Genomic DNA, 19,237 nt, shown 5'->3' with positions numbered 1-19,237 from the left:
GCCGCCCTCCTCTGAAAGCCGGTGGCCTGTCACCTCTGCCTGGCGGAACTTCTGGGGCGCCATGTGGGTGTCCTGGGGCTGCTACAGCAAATGGCCACGCACTGAGTGTCTCAGAGCATCGCAGGCTCACTGTCTCCTAGCTCTGGGCCCGGAAGTCCCAACTCAAGGTGTCAGAAAAGGTTGTCTTCCTCCTGAAGGTTCTGGAGCGATGCCCTCCTGCCTCTCCCAGCTTCTGGTGGCTCCCGGGGTCTCTCGGCCCGTGGCCACATCCCTCCAGTCTCTGCCTGTGTCTTTGCACGGCTTTCCTCCCTCTTCTGTCTCTCGTCGTCTTTCTAAGGACACTTGTCACCGGATGTAGAGCCTGTCTGAAAGCCAGGATGATCTGTTCTTGAGACCCTTAACTTCATCGTATCTTCAAAGACATAAGGTTACATTCACAGCTTTCAGGGGTTAGGATGTGGACGTATCTCTTTGGGGGGTCGCTCTGGGCATCACGGTCTTTATCGTCTGGCCTCCGGGAGCCGACGTGGGTTCCCAGGTTAGAGCAAAATGGGCCTGAGTCCAGCCTGCCCTCTAAGATGTTCTGCTCCACGAGGGGACAGACCTAGCTCTCTGTGCAGGCGTTCCGTTTACGTCCTCTATTCCTTTCATGAGGATCCTAGAACTGGAGAGATCCTAGACTGAGACCACACGACCTTCCCGCAAAAACAAACGGAAAATGTTTCTGTGGCCTCCTTCTTCTAAAATCCCCTATATTTTGATCCCAGCCCCAATCCTCGAGCAGCGAATGTTCCCACGGATGGCAGTCAGCCCTTTCCCTACCTCAGAGTCACCTGGTACAATAAGGGAATGGCCCGGCCGAATTTGAATTTCGGGTAAACGGTGAATACGTGTTTAGCGTGAGTATATCCCATGCGCTGTTTGAGATATACTTGTACTAAACAGTTACGCATCGTGCTTGGAACGTGGACAGCCGGGCTGGAGTTCTCCTGACCTGGGCTCTACAACCTGCTCAGGCCTTCCTCAGTGTTCCTGAGTCTTCCTAACGGGGGCCGGAGCTCCAGCCCTCCTCCACCAGCCCCTGGCTTCTCCAGCAGCAGGGGCAGGTCAGCCCGCGGTGCTTGGGGAGTGACCCAGAAGGGAAGTGACGGTCACAGCATGGATATAAAACTGACGGTGTCATGAATACCACCTTCCGTGGTTTCCCCGAGGAGCGCCACCGCCCCTCCTGTCCCAGGTGTGAGGCCCCACGGTGACCCTGTCCCCGCTCCCGACTCCACACTTCCCCTCCCTCTCCTGCTGGAGAAGCTCCTCCTGCCTGCCTGCCAGCCTGGAACACACGCGAGAGGCCTAAGGAGAAACGAACCCCCGCACGACGCCCACCCCTCCTGGTCCACAGAACTCCCATCACGTTCACCACAGACTCGCCCCTGCCCCTCCCGGGTCCCTCCATCTGGCTCCGGCCCCAGCACACCACTGGGGTCACCAGGGGCTCCCTGTGACCACGTCCCGCTGCCCTCTCCCTGCTGCAGCCATAGGGCCACCGACTGGTCCCCCTCTTGACCCTCTCGCCTCTTGCTTGCTCAACAGGCATCCATCCTTCTGGAATTTTCTCTGGCTTCTCCAGCCACCTCGCCTTCTCCTCTTCTCCTCCCCACGGTTTTTCTCGCCTTCGGTCCACCTCCGTATCACGTCCGCACCTGCATACATGACTCTCACCCTCTCCCGTGGCAGGTCACTGGTGGTCTGGGACTGCAGCCCCCACGTAGCCTCCAGAGGCTGGGAGCGAATGTCCCGCTGCCTCGTGAGCGTCTCCCCTCTGCTGTCTCAAACCCAGTTCGTCTAAAACTGAAGTCTTGACACCCCACCGCTGCCCCCACCCCCACCCTCAGCCTCGTTCTCTCCTGCAGCCCTGATCCACGCTAGTGTCGGAAGGCAGGGCACGCAGGCAGCCGCCTTCCCCGCTGCCGTGGACCCGGTCCACCTGTCTCCCCAGGTCCGGGACCTGTCCCCCGGCCTCGCTGCCCACCACCTGAACCCCTTCTCTGTGCACCAGCGCTCTGAAGATGGGGCCTTGAGTGTGACCAGCCGCTCCCCGCCCTCCCAGGCAGCCACCCATACAGGTCCCCCCACCCCAGCCAGGCCAGACTCACCCTCTCCTTTGCCCGGCATTCCTGGTAACTCGTCCACGGACCCCCAAGATCTCAGCTCTGACCCTTGACCAGGTCGTCCCGCCTCACGTACACCCCGGGCCCGGGCCTCTGCTTTGCACACCCCCACCTGGTGCTCAGCATCACATTTATCTGCTTCTTTAGTGCCCGCTCCCACCTGGACTGAGCTCCCCTCCAAGGTGGGTCTAGCCCTCGGGTCCACACCAGGCCTGGCGTGAGCAGGGTTCATTCATTCCCACTTACGATCGAAAAATGAGCACAGCCCTTTACTGGACAAGACAAGTAGGTGAAACCCAGCTCAGATCTTCCAACCACCGTATAGAGATGCAGAGGCCAGGCTGCTGGGATCCTTGCTCCCGCTGGGACGGACCCTAAAGCATCCATACACAGTATGACTTCCCGGTTAATTAGGCACCCACTGGCTCCCGCTTCATACCTAAATGCAGTATTTTCTTTTCATTATCTAGTAAACCAAGTCCTTAAAAAACCTTTGACCAAATTTCATCCGAATAAGCCTTCCCTAGAAGATCAAATGATTGGGGACGGACTAAAGGTTTTTGAAAATGTCGCCCGTGGTCCGTGACCCGTTTGCAGTGGGGCAGAGTTAGAGCGTCACAGCCTCCGTGCTGGCCACAGACCCCCGTGGTTGGGTGACTGCCCCTGCCAGCGCTGACCCCGAGCCTCCTGGACACTGGCCGGGAAATAAACGAAGAGTGAAGTCACAGGGGTGAAAAGCGGGTCCACATCTCTGCCCCCTCCCGCTGGGGCTCGGGCTGGTGTTTGAACAGGAGCACCACTTGGAGCAGGTCACCTGGGCACCTGGGAATGCTGCCTGCCTGGCACGCTCACCTTCCAGAAGGACGGAAACAGGAAGGCCCTCCCGGGTTTACTTTGACGCGTGGCGCGTATGAAAACATTTTTTGTACTTTTTTTAATGTTTATTTTTGAGAGAGAGAAAGAGAGCACGAGCAGGGGGAGGGGCAGAGAGAGAGGGAGACCCAGAATCCGAAGCAGGTTCCAGGCTCCGAGCCGTCAGCACAGAGCCCAACGCGGGGCTCAAACTCACGAGCCGTGAGATCAGGACCTGAGCCAAAGTCGGAGGCTTAACCGACGGAGCCCCCCAGGCGCCCCTCATATTGTGGATGGTCAGCTGTTGGACCCCCAGCAAAGCGTGAATTGAAACGAGTAACCCAGCTTAATGTTAGCAAAAACTACGACTTTGTTTGCACATCAAAGGTTTCACACCTGTATTATCCAGATAATGGTCTGGCGTCTACTCCGCTGGGCCGGTAGGTCAGCTGTCGGCCACCTGGCTCTTCAGGGTAGGTCTTTGCAAGTGGCAGTTCCTTTGTGTTTGTAAGAACTCCGTCTTCTTGCTCTCCCCACACTCCCCACCCCACCCCCAAAAAAACCACAAGCAAACACATCTTCAAATGACCTTGAACCGACAGGAGGTAAAGCTTCGGTAGGCGTGGGCTCTTTGCCGCTCCGTGGGTGTTCTTGGGAAGTAATTTGGGAAATAGGGAGAGGGATGAAAATCCTCGGATTTACAGCGATTTCTATTTTTAAGCGCCCAGGGTTGGGCTGGCTATAAGCCTCGGGAGGGTGGGCGGGCTGGTTGTGGATCTGGGCGCGGCTCACAGGGTGCACCCAGCCGACTCTGCCCGAGTTCCCTGGCAGTAAGGACGAGTGCCCTGAGAGCTGCTGGCTGTCTTCCTTTCGGTGGTGTCGTTCCACGGGCACTGAGGCGAGACAGGTGAGGGGCTCAGCCACCATCTGGGTCTGTAGGATCTGCCCTCAACCTACAGCAGTGGCTGTCAGCGGGGCCTCTTCTGCTTCCCAGCAGACGTATGGCAGTGCCCGGAAACGTGTCCGGTTGTCCCAAGTGAGGAGGAGCGTTCTTCTGGCCTCCAGAGGGTAGAGGCCAGGTGTGCCCCAAAACACCACAACGCACAGGACAGGCCCCCAGTGGAGAATTGGTCCAGCCCTAAAAGCATAGAGGGCTGAGGTTCAGAAACCCCTGACTTCACGCCCATAGGTCCCATCAGATTACGTGTTCTATCTTATAAATGGAAAGAATCATTTTCTCAACGTTTTGTTTTTTTTTTTTTTTTTTTTTATTTATTTTTGGGAGAAAGAATCATTTTCTAAAACGTTTGCTGCTATGTTACAAATCAAAGGACTGTTTCCAAAATGTAGATGCACTGATTTTTTGGACTTTATTTTAAATTTGCCAAAACTCTGCCTCCCCCCCGCCCCCCCCCCCAGCCCCAAAAGATGCCACTAAGGAGGTCTCTGCTGTGAGCGTGAAGCAGTACCCGGGAGAGACGGTTCCAGTCTGTTACGGAGGCGTCGCAGTCGGAAACAAGGGCCTGGACGAAGACATGAGCTGTGAAATGATCCTCCAAATGATGGACAAGTGACAGAGCTTCCCAGTGCGCGTTCGGAGCAGTCCATTCTCCGACAAGTTCGAATTTTGCGGCACGTTCTTTGAAACAAGTTCATGACGATGGACGGTCTCGGTTTTTCCCAAGTGTGAGGTTAGTGCCCAGAATTATTTGCCTGTTTTTTTGGACTGGATATTTAAACACAAAAAGCACTGCAAGTGTTTTATAAAAGGCCCAAATCTTGAATTGGAGGATAAAACCTCAAACCGATGAATTCATTCACTTGATCCTGCCGAGGTGGCCTGCAATGAAGGGGCCGTGATTTGGGGCCGTAATGGTTACTGTATTTGCAGCACTTAGACTATTTCGTGCTTCAGCAAACAGCCAAAGCTGGGTACTTTCACCATTACATTTCTTTTTTTTAAGTTTTAAATAATTTTTGAGAGCGAGAGAGAGAGAGGGAGACACAGAATCCAAAGCTACAGAGCTCGAACCCACGAACCGTAAGATCATGACCTGGGCTGAAGTCGGACGCTTAACTGACTGAGCCACCCAGGCTCCCCTCACCGTTATAGTCCTAACATGAGTTTTTAAACCTAAACAACTCGTTTGATATCGTTTTTTAAAATACAAATGAATTTTCCATAAAATTCAAAGGCACCATAATACCTTCAATTTGTTCTCAATTCCACAAGAGAGATCTTAATGTTTTAAAAATAACCGAGTGGAAAATGGCAACCTCTGGATTAGAGAGTGATGCCTAATTACTTTAGTTTGGTGACCGAGCAAGGTGCAGTTTTAGAGCTTGTATTCTTCCTAAATTATGGTTTTTGGCGGGTGTGAAATTTTCCCTTTGGACATTCACTGTCACTGCCCGGCATGTCAGTTCGTCTCTCTTTTGTTTCGCTGAAACTACTTCGTTTATACTTTTTAAGTAATTAGCAGAGAGAGAAGAAAACGTGATGAAATGTGTACCTGTAAAGAATTTATACTCTGTGAGGCCCCGTGACAGGCGGGGGAGCGTTTCTCTTTCGCCAGTTGACGAGGCTTTTCCCAACGCCAAGCATTAAGCGAAATGCCTCGTTAGTACCTAAAAGTAACTAATACCCACCTTCATAGTGATATATTTTTCATACTTTTCTTCTTAGCTCAGCAGCTGCTTTTGCTCTGAACTTCCTCCCTTAGTTTAACATCATTGATACGGGTCCCAAATTCCAGTGTCTTGGCTTGATTGAGATAGAATGGACAGATAAAATTGGGAGATATTAAAAATGTACATCATGATGATTTGATACATGGGTACGTTGTGGAAGCAACGCCTCCCATCGGTGACCTGAATCCAAATTCTTAAGATGCTGGTCTGCTCTCCGAAGCCCAGAGCCCGGTATCCCGGGAACGTAGAAGCACTTTCCGGCGGGAAGGGCATTCTTTTCATGGCAGCACAGTAGTTGAGTTCGCATAGTAAGACTTGAACCCTATGGTCTCTTGCAGGCCGTCATTGTGACTATTTGACCTCTTGTAACACTTCCTTCCTCTCTGTTGTTTCAAGATGTTTTGCATAACTCAATAAAATGAAATGACTCAAAATGGCTCTCTTTGTTTTACGTGAATGGCGGTTCTTAAAAACGTGGATGTGGAGAAGCCGGAACCTTGGGCGCTGTTTGGTGGGAACGTGAACTGCTGTAGCCACTATGGAAAATAGCGTGGAGGTTCCTCAACAAATGAAAAACAGAATTCGCAGGGGCGCCCGGGGGGTTCGGTCGGTTGAGCATCCGGCTCTTGGTTTTGGCTCAGGTCACGATCTCACGGGTCCACGGGATCAAGCCCCGTCTCAGGCTCTGCGCTAAGAGCGTGGAGGCTGCTCGGGATTCTCTCTCTCCCCGCCTCTCTCTCTGCCCTTCCCATGCACGCTCTCTCTCTCAAAATAAGTGGTGAAAAAATGGTTACGAGAGTGAATTCTTATTGTCTGTATTTTACTACAATTAAGTTTTTTGTTCTTTAAGAAGAACACAAGAAACGTGTTTGAAAGCACAAGACCGATACGTAGCTAAACCCCACCAACGACTCTTCAGCCGTCCTTTGTAGGTAATTTGCAGGATATCGCATGCATCACACCTCTCTCAGAATAAAAATAAATAAACACTAAAAAAAATAGAATCACCCTATGAGCCAGTACCTTGGTTATATACCCGCAAAGAATTGAAAGCAGGGTCTCAAAGAGATATTTGTATGCCCACGTTCGCAGCGCCGTCATTCACGATAGCCCAAAGGTGGAAACAAGCTAAATGTCCATCAGTGGATGAATGGATCAATAAAATGTGCTCCATCCATACGGTGGAATATCATTCTGCCTTAAAAAGGAAGGAAATTCTAACACAGGCTACAACACGGACGAACCTCGAGGCTACTATGCTCGGTGAGGTCAGCCAGGCACGAGCAAATACCCTTGTGTGTGGGACTGAGAGTCGCCCAGTTCATAGAGACAGAAAGCGGAACCAGGGGTTGGGGGTAGGGTGGGGAGTTAGTGTTTAGTGGGATAGGGTTTCACTTTTGCAAGACGATAATCAGAGCTCTGGAGGTTGGTTGCACCACAGCGTGAACGTTCTCAACACTACTGAGCTGTACGCTTAAAAATGGTGTGCAGGAGGGTTTGGTGTTGATCTGGCTGCATTTCAAGGATGAGAGACGCAAAAAAACTTCCATGCTGTCCCGCCTTCTTGGCCTGCTCTGTACACTTAGGGTGCCTGGGCGGCTCAGTCGGTTAAGCATCCGACTCTTGATTTCGGCTCAGGTCTTGATCTCCCGGTTCGTGGGTTCGAGCCCCGCGTCGGGCTCTGCGCTGCCGGTGTGGAGCCTGCTTGGGATTCTCTCTCTCTCCCTGCCCCCCACCCCGCCCCTCCCACGCGTGCCCTCTCTCTCAAAATAAATAAATAAATGCTTCTAAAAAACGGTTAAGAGAGTAAATGTCTTCTTATGTATTTTACTACAATTAAATGTTTTTGCTTTAAAAAGAGCACAAGAGGGGCGCCTGGGTGGCTCAGTCAGTTAAGCGGCCGACTTCGGCTCAGGTCACAATCTCGCGGTCCGTGAGTTCGAGCCCGGCGTCGGGCTCTGTGCTGACAGCTCAGAGCCTGAAGCCTGTTTCAGATTCTGTGTCTCCCTCTCTCTGACCCTCCCCCGTTCATGCTCTGTCTCTCTCTGTCTCAAAAATAAATAAACGTTAAAAAAATAAAAATAAAAATAAATAATAAAAAAATAAAAAGAGCACAAGAGGGGCACCTGGGTGGCTCAGTCGGTTGGACGACCAACCTCGGCTCAGGTCAGGATCTCACAGTCCGTGAGTTCAAGCCCCACATCGGGTTCTTGCTGACAGCTCAGAGCCTGGAGTCGGCTTCGGATTCTGTGTGTCCCTCTCTCTCTGCCCCTCCCCCACTCACACTCTGTCTCTCTCTCAAATATAAAAAAACGAAAAAAAAAGCATTAAAAACATTTTTGTAAAAAAGTTAAAAAAAAAAAAAAGGAACACAAGAAACATGTTTGAAAGTACAAGACCAGTATTATCTAAGCCCCACCAACAACTCTTCAGCCGTCTTTTGTAGGTAATTTGCAGTATGTTGCATGCATCACACGTGGATGAGATATTACATGGAATTAAATTCAGATGCTCGGCTTTGGTTCAGTTATGTGCCCAGACTCCCACCAAGACACCCGGATAAAAGGAGAAACTCATGAGCTCCTCAAGTGCATGATTGGGTCTCTGTGACAGGAGCAAGGACAATAGTCCCCACAAGAGGGCAGGCATGGCTTTCTTTTCCAGCATCGGGACAGGCTCCTTGAGCTGCCAGAGACTGATTAGACTCTCCAGGTACAACAAAGTCCTGGAGATTAGTTTGCTGGGTTTTGTACTGCACCGAAGAACGAAGAAAAAGTGCTCTGCCTTCAAGAGAAGCAGGAGGATCCCTGCACTTGACGTTGCTAAGAGAGGGGCCTTTGCAAAACCTTCGTGTGAGGACACTTTCCTCGGCTCTGCATTTTCGAATGCTTTTAAAATGGTTTTGGGGGCACCTGGGTGGCTCAGTGGGTTAAGCCTCCGACTTCGGCTCAGGTCACGATCTCACAGTCCGTGGGTTCGAGCCCCACGTCGGGCTCTGTGCTGACGGCTCGGAGCCCGGAGCCTGCTTCGTATCCTCTGTCTCCCTCTCTCTCTTTCTGCCCCTCCCCCACTTGTGGGCACACGCACGCGCGCTCTCTCTCTTAATAAGTAAATAAACTTTAAAAAATAAAAATAAAATAAAATGGTTGTGAGATCCAGCAGGAAACCACCCTGGAATGTACACCACTTGCACAATTTAACGTCTCTATTTGGGGGGAAGGGTGTTTAGGTTGCAACATTGACAACAGCTCTACGGTATGAAGGATGCTTTTTCAACAAACCGAAGGCCTGACAGATGCCTCTATTGTTCGAGGTCGGTCACTGAAAGAGTTGGGGAGGGAGGGGTCAGTCCTGATGAAATAGAAGCAGTTTGTGTTATAAAGTTCCTACCTTTTGAAAATGGCGAGAAATTCTTTTCCAGATGTTCTTTCCACTAGAAACACTGACACATTTCGATAACCACTGAGAACCTCACTGAGCAGCCCCTGCGAATGTATTCTTCAGGACAAATCCATCCTTGAGGGGCCGGGCTATTAAACACGTCCAGTGAAAGCCTTAGGACCCTCGGCTGAAATCCTCGGCTGTTTCCACGTTTCCCTATCTTTTGATGGCTGTTGATTTTTAATTGAGTGTATCAGACAAAACAGATTTTTTTTTAATTTTTTTTTAATGTTTATTTTTGACAGAGCATGAGCGGGGAAGGGGCAGAGAGACAGAGGGAGACACAGAATCCGAAACAGGCTCCAGGCTCCGAGCTGTCAGCGCAGAGGCCCACACGGGGCTCGAACCCATGAACCGTGAGATCGTGACCCGAGCCGAAGTCGGATGCTTAACAGACGGAGCCACCCAGGGGCCCCACTGAAAAAATAATTTTTAAAGAGATTCTAGGATTCTTCTATTAGATAAAAACAGCCATTTTGTCCGTTAAATAATTTGTCGTAAGCAGGGAAAAAAGTTTCATTACACCGGCACGCCCAGGTTTGCTGCTGGGAGAGGTTTTAAATACAGCTGCCCCCAGGAGTTCAAAGATTGATTTTAAATGAAATCCGGGAACGCACATGCGTGTTCTGTCCCAGCCACGGAGCCTCATGAGACCAGCTTACAGTTCGGATACCAGCTCCTTTAAAAAGCTAGCACGTGGGGGGCATCTGGGTGGCTCAGTCTATTAAGTATCTGACTTCGGCTCAGATCATCATCTCACGGTTTGTGAGTTCAAGCCTCGTGTTTTGGATCCTCTGTCCCCCTCCCCTGCCGGTTCTTGCATTTCCTCAAAATAAGTAAACTTAAGAAAACAAAAAAAGCTAGTATTTGAAAGCAGGACGCTTTTGGAGGCGGTGGAGAAAATTAGACTTCACTGGTAGACGTGTCCCCCTGAGCAGGGAGACCCAGGATGAACGCTGGCGACCGCAGGGTCAGCCCCGCGTCACTTCCCCCCGAAGTGGCCGCGACGGCTGACCTCGCTCTTTGTTGACTTTGCGAGCCTGGATTTGAGAACGTGATCCCAAGAAATGTCGATATCCAACACCCTGTGGATGAACGAAGCCGAGTTGTATCGGAATACCGAGCGTCCAGTCCCTCAGAAGCGCCAACTCTGAACGCAAGTAAGTTTTTAAGGAACCGAGAAGGGCCAGATTATGCACAAGTTGCCAGGTTGCCATCTGGTGCGTCGGCTGGAGGAGGCGGGGGTGGGGGGCAGAGGTCTGCAGGAGAGGAAGGAGGTGCTGGGCACGCTGCTGGGCAGCACAGAGAGGGAGACCCAGTCGGCGACAGGAGCCAGCGGGCGGCACCTCCACGTGTGTGTGCCTACAGGGGCTCCCCGTCCTCTGGGGGTGCTTCCTGCTCCCGCGGCAGCCTGTGCCGGGCGCCCAGGTCGGCACTTGGATATGTACTTGTCGCCGTGCCGCCCACCTGCTCACTCCATCTGCCTTGGCCAGCGGGGGGGGTCCTCCTGAAGTGTGGCTCTGCGTTTGTCTTGCCCCACAATATACCTGACCTCCATCTGATCCCGTCACCTGGGCAGGGGGGCAGTTCCGGCTCCTTCGAGGCCCTCAACAGCAGTGGCTCAGAAATCTCTGGGCATTGGGATCACCTAGGGAGCTTGTGAAAAATACAGACTCCTGGACCGGAGCCCTGCAGGCCCACGGAGTTGGAATCTTGGGGAACAGCACCCGAGAATCAGCATTTTCTATAGCCAGTTTGGGGCCCTGGAGGGGGGGCGGGGGACCTGTCCTCCAGGCCGGGTTTCTTCCCTGTTTCCACAGATGTTGGAAAAACTGAAGATGCTTTCGGTAGCCAGGCCCCGAGTGTCTCATTCTAGGTGGTTCTGCCCCAAAAGAGGGGGCTCGGCCTCTCTCTGGTGGCCTACCAACTGGTTTTCGTTCCAGAAGGAATGCAACAAGGCAGAGCTCAGGAAGTGACACGTGGCCCGTGCTATGGAATTTGCTGGGCCTCCTCCGTGGTTTGGCCCTGAGATCACGCGCTCAGGTGACCTGGCAGCAAATGTGACAACAGTTTGGCAGTGACAAAGCATAACCCGTGGGCGGGGGAGGGGGACGGCCGCAAGATTCGGGATCTGTCGCCGGCACAGGCTTTGCTCTTCTAGGCTGACGGGACCCACGTCATGCAAAGCACGAACGAGTCTAATTGACCGCTGGAAAGCGCGTTCGTCTGACCCGGCCAGGTTTTTGTCCCATGTCGGAGCGATGTGCCGCTTTGAGTAACACAGACCCGTTTCAGAATAAGATCAGCTGTCTCTTCTTAAATTTTTTTTAACGTTTTATTTATTTTTAAGATAGAGAGAGACAGAGCATGAGTGGGGGAGGGGCAGAGAGAGAGGGAGACACAGAATCGGAAGCAGGCTCCAGGCTCCAAGCCATCAGCACAGAGCCCGACGCAGGGCTCAAACCCACGAATCGCAAGATCGTGACCCGACCTGAAGTCAGATGCTCAACCGACTGAGCCACCCAGGCGCCCCTTTAATGTTTATTTTTGAGAGAGAGACAGAGCATGAACAGGGAGGGGCAGAGAGAGAGGAGACACAGAATCCAAAGCAGGCTCCAGGCTCCGAGCCGTCAGCACAGAGCCTGACGCGGGGCTCGAACCCACAAACTGCAAGATCGTGACCCGAGCTGAAGTCAGATGCTCAACCGACTGAGCCACCCGGGTGCCCCAAACAGTTGTCTCTTCTTAAAAATTATTCCTACCTTTCGTTTCAACGGGTAGGAGGATCTCAGCATGGATGGATGGATGTCTCCTGATACTTGTTCATTATTTTTGCAACTGTCTGTTTAAAAAAAAAAAAATTCCACGAAGAGTCAGAAACTAGTCATGGGAAGGTGGGGACTCCAAATGTGGCCAAATGGAACCTAATTTACTCATCACGTGTTTTATCTAAGCGAAATGGATACCACAATTCTTCTTCGTGCTATTTTCCAAGAACGCTTTTCCTTTTCGTTTTCTTGCATGTTTTTTATTTTGTTTGAGGTGCAGCGCACATATGATATAATCCCCCTTTGTGTACGATTCTATGAGAAATGAATGGTCATGTAACCGTCACCACGGCCAAGATTCAGAGCATGGCCCACCTCTCCCCAAATTCCACCTGGCTTTGTAGCCAGCCACTCCCCCATGCCCTGCCCCGAGCAAAACCACGGCTTTCTTTAGGTCCCTGGAGTTGTCATTCCCAACGTGTCACAGAGATGGAACTAAATGCTGTGTATTTGGGCCCAGCTTCTTGTATTCAACAGTCTGACTCTGAGATTCAACCCTGCTGTTGTGTGGGTCACTTCGTCCTTTTATGTGAGTCGTGTACCACTGTACGACCCTCTGCGATTTGCGTTTCCATTCACCAGCTCAAGGACACGTGAGTCGTGTCCAGTTGGGGAAGATTATGAACGAAGCCATTACGAACATTTGTGCACAAACATATGCTTTCATTTCTCTGGCGGTGAGAATTCTGAGTCATAAGGTAGATGTACGTCTAACTTTATAAGCAATTGCCATGGGGCCGCCTGGGTGGCTCGGTCGGTTGAGCATCCGACTTCCGGTCAGGTCATGATCTCGCGGTCTGTGAGTTCGAGCCCCGCGTCGGGCTCGCTGCTGTCAGCACAGAGCCTGCTTCAGATTTTGTGTCCCCCCTCTCTCTGCCCTTTTATCTCTCTCAAAAATTAATAAATACTAAAAAAAAAAAAAAAAAAAAGTGCCAGCAACTGCCAAACTGTTTCCCAAAGTGGGTGTACCACCCGGTCCCCCCACCAGCCGGAAATGAGCACTCCAGGAATGAGTATTCCAGTGGCCCCACATCCTCACCAGGTTCTGCGAGGGTTTGTTCCGTTTTGTGTATAGCCATCTTACTTGGTAGGTAGTGACACCTCATGGCGGGCTTGATTTGCGTCTCACTAATAACTTGTGATTTGGAAAATCCTCCCATAGACCCACTGTCATCTTCCTAGCTTCTTTAGCAAAATGTCTGGTCAGATCTTTTCATAATGTTCTACAACAGGAATGTTGGAGAGTTATTTATAGATTCTGGACACAAGTTCTCTATCAGACACATGTTTGGCAGATCTTTTCTCACAGTTGGTGTCTTGCCTTTTCATTCTCTTAACAGTTTTCCCCAAAGAGCAGATTTTTTTTTTAAATTCTGATGAAATCTAACTTATTTTGTTTTTGATGAATCCTTCTGTTAGTGTCCTGTATTTGGCGTAACTCAAGGTCACGGGATGTTTTCCTAGGTTTGCCTCTAGAGGTTTTGTGATTTTCTGCTTTGCGTTTAAGTCTGCTGTCCATTTTAAGTCAGATTTTGTTTACGATGCAAGGTGCGGATTGAGCTTCGTTTTTTCGCTGTGGATGACTAGGTGTTCCGGGGCCATTTATTGAAAAAACTATGCTTTGTGTATTGAATCCCCCTTGCAGCTGTGCTGAAAGCAAATTGGCCACACATGTGGGGCTCTATTTCTGGACTCCATTCCGTTCCACCGGTCCAGCTTTTTGTCAGGACCAGGCTGCCTTGATTCCTATAACGTCGCGGTAATATCGAAACAGAAAACGTGAGTCCTCCGACACTGTTCTTTTCCGCCATTGTTTTGGTTATTTGAGATCTTTTACCTTTCCCAATAGACTTTCAAATACACCTGTTAATCTGTACAGGAAAATGTTGCCGGGACGTAGATTTATAGATCCTTCTGGAAAGAATTTAGCATTTTAACAATATAGTCTTTCAGTCCACGAACACCGTTTATCTCTCCATGTAGTCGGGTCTTCTTTGATATCTCTCATCATTGTTTGTAGTTTTCAGCATATAGAATTTGCACAGATGTTGGATACATACCAGAGTTTTTCATGGTTTTTTTGGTTTGTTTTGTTTTTCGGTGCTATTGTAAATTGTAGTGTTTCTAAAACTTTGACTTCTTATTGTTCATTGTTAGCATAGTTGAGTTTTGTATATTGACCTTGTATCCTGCAACCTTGCTAAACTCACTTATGATACGTTCTGGTAGTCTGTAGATTCCTTTATGTTTTGTATATAGACAGTCATGCCATCTGCAAATAGAGACAATTTTATTTTTCCCTCTCCAGTCTGTCTCTATTTTTATTTTCTTGCCATATTACACCATCTACGATCTCCAGTATGACACTGAATGGAAGTGGTAAGAATAGACACCTTTGCTTTGTTCCCAATTTAGGGGAAGGATATTGAGTGTTCTTGCCATTAAGTATGATGGTACCTATAAGTTTTTCGTAAATGCCCTTTATTGGATTGAGGCCATTTCTTTCTGTTACCAGTTTGCTGAGAGTTCATCATGAATGAATGTTGAATTTTGTCGAATGTTTTTTCTGTATCAATTAAGATGTTTATATGTTTTTTCTGTATCTGCTGATATGATGGACTACATTGGCTGAATTTCTCATGTTGAACCAGCCTTGCCTTCAGGATAAACCTTCCTTAGTTGTGATATATTATCCTTTTTTACATTTTGCCAGAGTTGATTTGAGAATGTTTTGTTGAGCTTTGTTTTTTCATTTAGGTTCATAAGCAATATTGGCCTATGGTTTTCTTTTCTTGTGATATCTTTTGTATTAGGAGAAAAGTTTGTGTAGAATTAGGATTATTTCTTCCTTGAATGGTGGTATTTACCAGTGAAGGCACCTAGTCTGGTGTTTTCTTTATTAGAAAGTCTTAGGGGTGCCTGAGTGGCTCATTTGGTTAGCGTCTGACTTCGGCTCAGGTCATGATCTCACACTTCATGGGTTCAAGCCCTGCTTCGGGCTCTGTGCTGTCAGCTCGGAGCCTGGAGCCTGCTTTGGATTCTGTGTCTCCCTCTATCTCTGTCTCTCCCCTCCTTGTGCTCTGTCTGTCTCTCTCTCAAAAGTTAACATTAAAAAATTTAAAAAAAAAAGAAAGCTGTAACTGTGAATTCCATTTCTTTGATAACTATGAGATTATTCAGGTTATCTATTCTTTCTTTTCTTTTTTTTTCCCAGCCCATCCCCCCACCCATCTGCCCTCTGGCAACCATCGGTTTGTTCTTTGTATTTAAGAGTCTTTTTTGTTTGTCTCTTTTTTTTTTTTTTTTTGTCTCTTTCATTTGTTTGTTTCTTAAATTCCACATACAAGTGAAATCATATGGCATGGTCGGTCCGGCTAGGCGTTTATCAATTTTGTTGATCTTTTCAAATAACCAGTTTTTTCTTTCATTAATTTTCTTTGTCATTTTCTGGATTTTAATTTTGTTGACTTCTGCTCTTATCTTTATAATTGCATTCCTTCAGTTTACATTTGCCATTCTTTTTCCTGGTTTCCTCAGGTAGAAGCTTGGGTAACTCACTTGAGACCATTTTCATTTTCTAACGCTCAATGTTATAAAATTCCCTATCGGCACCACTTTATTTGCATTTTATAAATCTTGAGATGTTGTATTTTTATTTTTAGTCAGCTCAAAATAATTTCTACTTTCCCTTGAGATTCCCACTTGGATCCCTGGGTTATTTAGAAGTATGTTTAACTTTCAAATATTTGGGAATTTCCCAGATACCTTTCTGTTGGTGATTTCCAGATTTATTACATTATGATCGGAGAATGGACTTTGTCTGATAGCATTTCTCTGAAATTTGTCAGGGTTTGTTTTATTGTCCAGAGTAAGGCCTACCTTGGAGAATGTTCTGTGTGCCCTTGAGAAAAATGTGTATCCTGCCGTTGGGGGGAATGTTCTGAAATGTCAGGTCAAGTTGATAGTATCGTCCAGGTCTCTTATATCCTTACTGATTTTCTGTCTTTTTGTTCTTTCAACACCTTAGAGAGGAGAGTGTTGAGGCCTTCGACTATAATTCTGGATTTGTCTATTTGTCCTTTGGGTTTTTTTTTTTTTTTAATTTTCATTTTAAGCTTATTTATTTATTTTGAGAGAGACAGAGACAGCATGAGTAGGGGAGGGACAGAGAGAGAGAGAAAATCCCAAGCAGGCTCTGTACTGTCAATGCAGAGCCCCATGCGGGGCTCGAACTCACAAAACCACAAGATCATGACCTGAGCCGAAACGCTTAACTGACTGAGCCACCCAGCTCCCCCTATCCTTCGGGTTTTTGCTGCATATGTTTTGAAGAGGCATGCCGGCCTCCACTTGGGTCTCTGTGTTATTAAGTGTTGTGCCCGTGCACTTGCTAAAATCGCCTCGTAAAGTTGCAAGGTGCTGAGAAATGAGGGCTGGAGACAGAGAGGCCTTGAACATAACAGCCGCCGGGAGGAACCGACCCTCCTTCACTGCTGGTGGCAGAGCATTTGGGGCCAGCCTCCCGTAGGGCCTTTCAGTCAGTGAGGTGGGGGAGGTCACTGCATAAAAAGAACTGATTCTAAACTGGGACTCAGGATCTGGAGCGGCCGCGCTCACGTCCTTACCCCACCCCAGGTGACCTCAGGCAGAGCCCTTGGCTTCTTGGACCCCCATTTCCTCCTCAACACGCATAAGCTGAATGCCTCTACTGGATGCTGGGAAAACCAAATGAGATAAAGTGTGGTTCTTGCCTTGAAGATGCTTATACCCTCTCCTTACTTTTTTTTTTTTTTTTAAGTCTATTTATTTATTTATTTATTTATTTTTATTTTTTTTTTTTTATTTATTTTTGGGACAGAGAGAGACAGAGCATGAACGGGGGAGGGGCAGAGAGAGAGGGAGACACAGAATGAGAAACAGGCTCCAGGCTCCGAGCCATCAGCCCAGAGCCCGACGCGGGGCTCGAACTCACAGACCGCGAGATCGTGACCTGGCTGAAGTCGGACGCTTAACCGACTGCACCACCCAGGCGCCCCTATTTATTTATTTTGAGAGAGCGAGAGAGCACGAGTGGGGAAGGGGCAGAGAGAGAGAGGGAGAGAGAGAGAGAATCCCAAGCAGGCTCTGCACTTGCAGGGCCTCAGGTGGGGCTTGAACCCACAAACTGCGAGATCATGACCTGAGCTTAACGACGGAGCCACCCAGGTGCCCCGGTGTACTCTCCTTCCCTGAAGAACACACCAGCCCCCACCCTCCACCCTCCACCCCTGCGTGTGATATCCTGCCTCCTCTCTGCTGGTAAACCTTTAACAACCGCTTTGGGTGGGAGAACCCTATTGGCGGTGTTTGCCCAGATTCCATGGTGGAAATACCCACTCCGTGGCACGTTTCAAGCTACCAGGGTGACTCAGAAGAGACACCCAGGCGCGCACGGTCATCCGGCATTTCCGCTGTAGGGCGACAACAGACGTCGATAACCCCGAGGGCATGGATAATAGGGAAGTGTCGTAAAAATAAGCAGGGAGTGACAAGTTCTGAGTATTTCATCACCTTGGGTTTGAATATAATTCATTTAATTATAAGCTTATATTATTGGATTTTAATCCTGGCCACATACACCAACCGATATGCAAAACTGATAATTCAGCCGTCAGCTGTGCGGGTTCAGAGGTGCACAGAGACCCGATCCCGACTCGGACAAGGCTCAGACAAGCTCCCCCAGCAGGGAACGAATTGGTTCGTGTCACAGGACGGTCCACAGTAACTCTTCAGCGAGGGGTCTGGGTTTTCCGTTTTCAACAACGTCTACAGTAATCGGGCTCCCTGCGGGGCCGAGCAGCCAGCCTGGGAGAGCCTGGGGCCTGCAGGGCTCTGATTGGCCAGCCCTGGCCACGCCCCCTCCGGGGGGGGGCAGGGGGTGGAGTTAGCAGCAGGGGACCGGAGCCCAGAGCAAGCGTCAGGAAACCTCGGAGTGACGGCGCGGCGCGGGGGTCCCCTGGTCAGCGAGGGTCTACCACGCACAGCCTGGGAGGCGCTTGGGTAACCGGAACTCCCTCAGAAGCATTCAGGTTGAGGCTTTGCAGTCTTGGGATGTTCTCAAACTTTCGGTGCTCAAGGGTTTCAGAGGCCAGACGTGATCCGGGTTTGTTTGCACAAAGGAAACAGTAAATCTAAGCGGTGGATCAGAACACAGTTATCGCCCCAGCCTCCAGCGCCACCCCCCCCAACCCCCTTGCCCTCGTGGGCGCCCCGTCGGGGCTCTGCCTCCCAGACCCACGGGCACGCGGGGGATTTTGTTGCGCTTTTGCGGAAGCAGACCCAGACCACACACGTGACCCTGCAACTTGCTTTTTGTCACCGCTGGAGCTAAATCTTGGGGCTTCCCTCCCAGTCAGCAGAGAGAGCCCTGCAAACGCGAGGGGTGACTCTAGCCAAGACTGGCGGCTGGAGGCCTTTTCATTCATTGCTCCTACTGAAGACCTTTCGAGACTTCTAAATTTGGGCAGAGCGTCGGAGGCCGTGCAGGGTGCCTGCGTGCTAAAAATACCAGCCCCGGTCTGGGGTGGAGGCTGCCCCCGGGGTCCTCCACAGGCACCGTCAGCCCCCTCCTAAGACCCTGGGACTCTCTGTGCCAACACCGGTGCCCCAGGCCACGCAGATGGCAGCGCGGCGCTGGTCCCCAGGTGACCAGGCTGGAATACCCAAACCGCGCCCAACGGAGTCACTCCCCGCTGTGGCCTCGTGACCTCCTCGCTCGGTACGACCGCTGCAGGGTTTGGACCAGGTCTGGGTACCGCTTTGCTGATACTTACTTTCAACTCATTTTTTGCTTGTTTATTTCCTGTTTCTTTCTTCTTTCTTTCTTTCTTTCTTTCTTCTTTCTTTTTCTTTTGAGAGAGGAAGAGAGTCCGTGCAGGTGAGAGGAGAGGGGCAGAGGGGGTCGGGGAGAGAGAATCTCAAGCAGGCTCCGCACTGTCAGCGAGAAGGCCTATCCAGAGCTCAAACTCACAAGCTGTGAGACCATGACCTGAGCCGAAATCAAGAGTCAGATGCTTAACCAACTGAGCCACCGGGATGCCCCTCAACTCACTTTTAAAAATTAAATACTTGTTGAGATGAGCACTGGGTGTGGTATGTAAGCCAATTTGACAATAAATTATATTAAAAACAAATAAATAAATAAATTAATTAATTAATTTAATTTAATTAAAATTAAATACTTTTTTTAGTATTTTAGTATTCAAGCAGGGCTTGAAC

At 49.6% G+C, this 19,237-nt stretch overlaps 1 protein-coding gene across 1 annotated transcript in view; it reads left to right on the top strand.

Moving 5' to 3' along the window:
* The window catches only part of CTCFL (CCCTC-binding factor like), a 30,641-nt gene extending 24,186 nt beyond the window's left edge, over nt 1–6,455 (top strand). Inside the window, exon 10 of the mRNA XM_060620973.3 lies at nt 4,440–6,455. Within this exon, the coding sequence (XP_060476956.2) occupies nt 4,440–4,594 (155 nt within the window). The 3' untranslated portion in view covers nt 4,595–6,455. The remainder of the gene's footprint in view (nt 1–4,439) is intronic.
* The last annotated feature ends 12,782 nt before the right edge of the window (nt 6,456–19,237 follow it).

The sequence above is a fragment of the Panthera onca genome, chromosome A3 (assembly GCF_046562875.1).
Source record: "Panthera onca isolate mPanOnc1 chromosome A3, mPanOnc1 haplotype 2, whole genome shotgun sequence".
Classification (NCBI taxonomy): Eukaryota; Metazoa; Chordata; class Mammalia; order Carnivora; family Felidae; genus Panthera; species Panthera onca.
The sequence above is the reverse complement of the archived record's forward strand: the minus strand, read 5'-3'. Positions and strand labels throughout refer to the sequence as shown.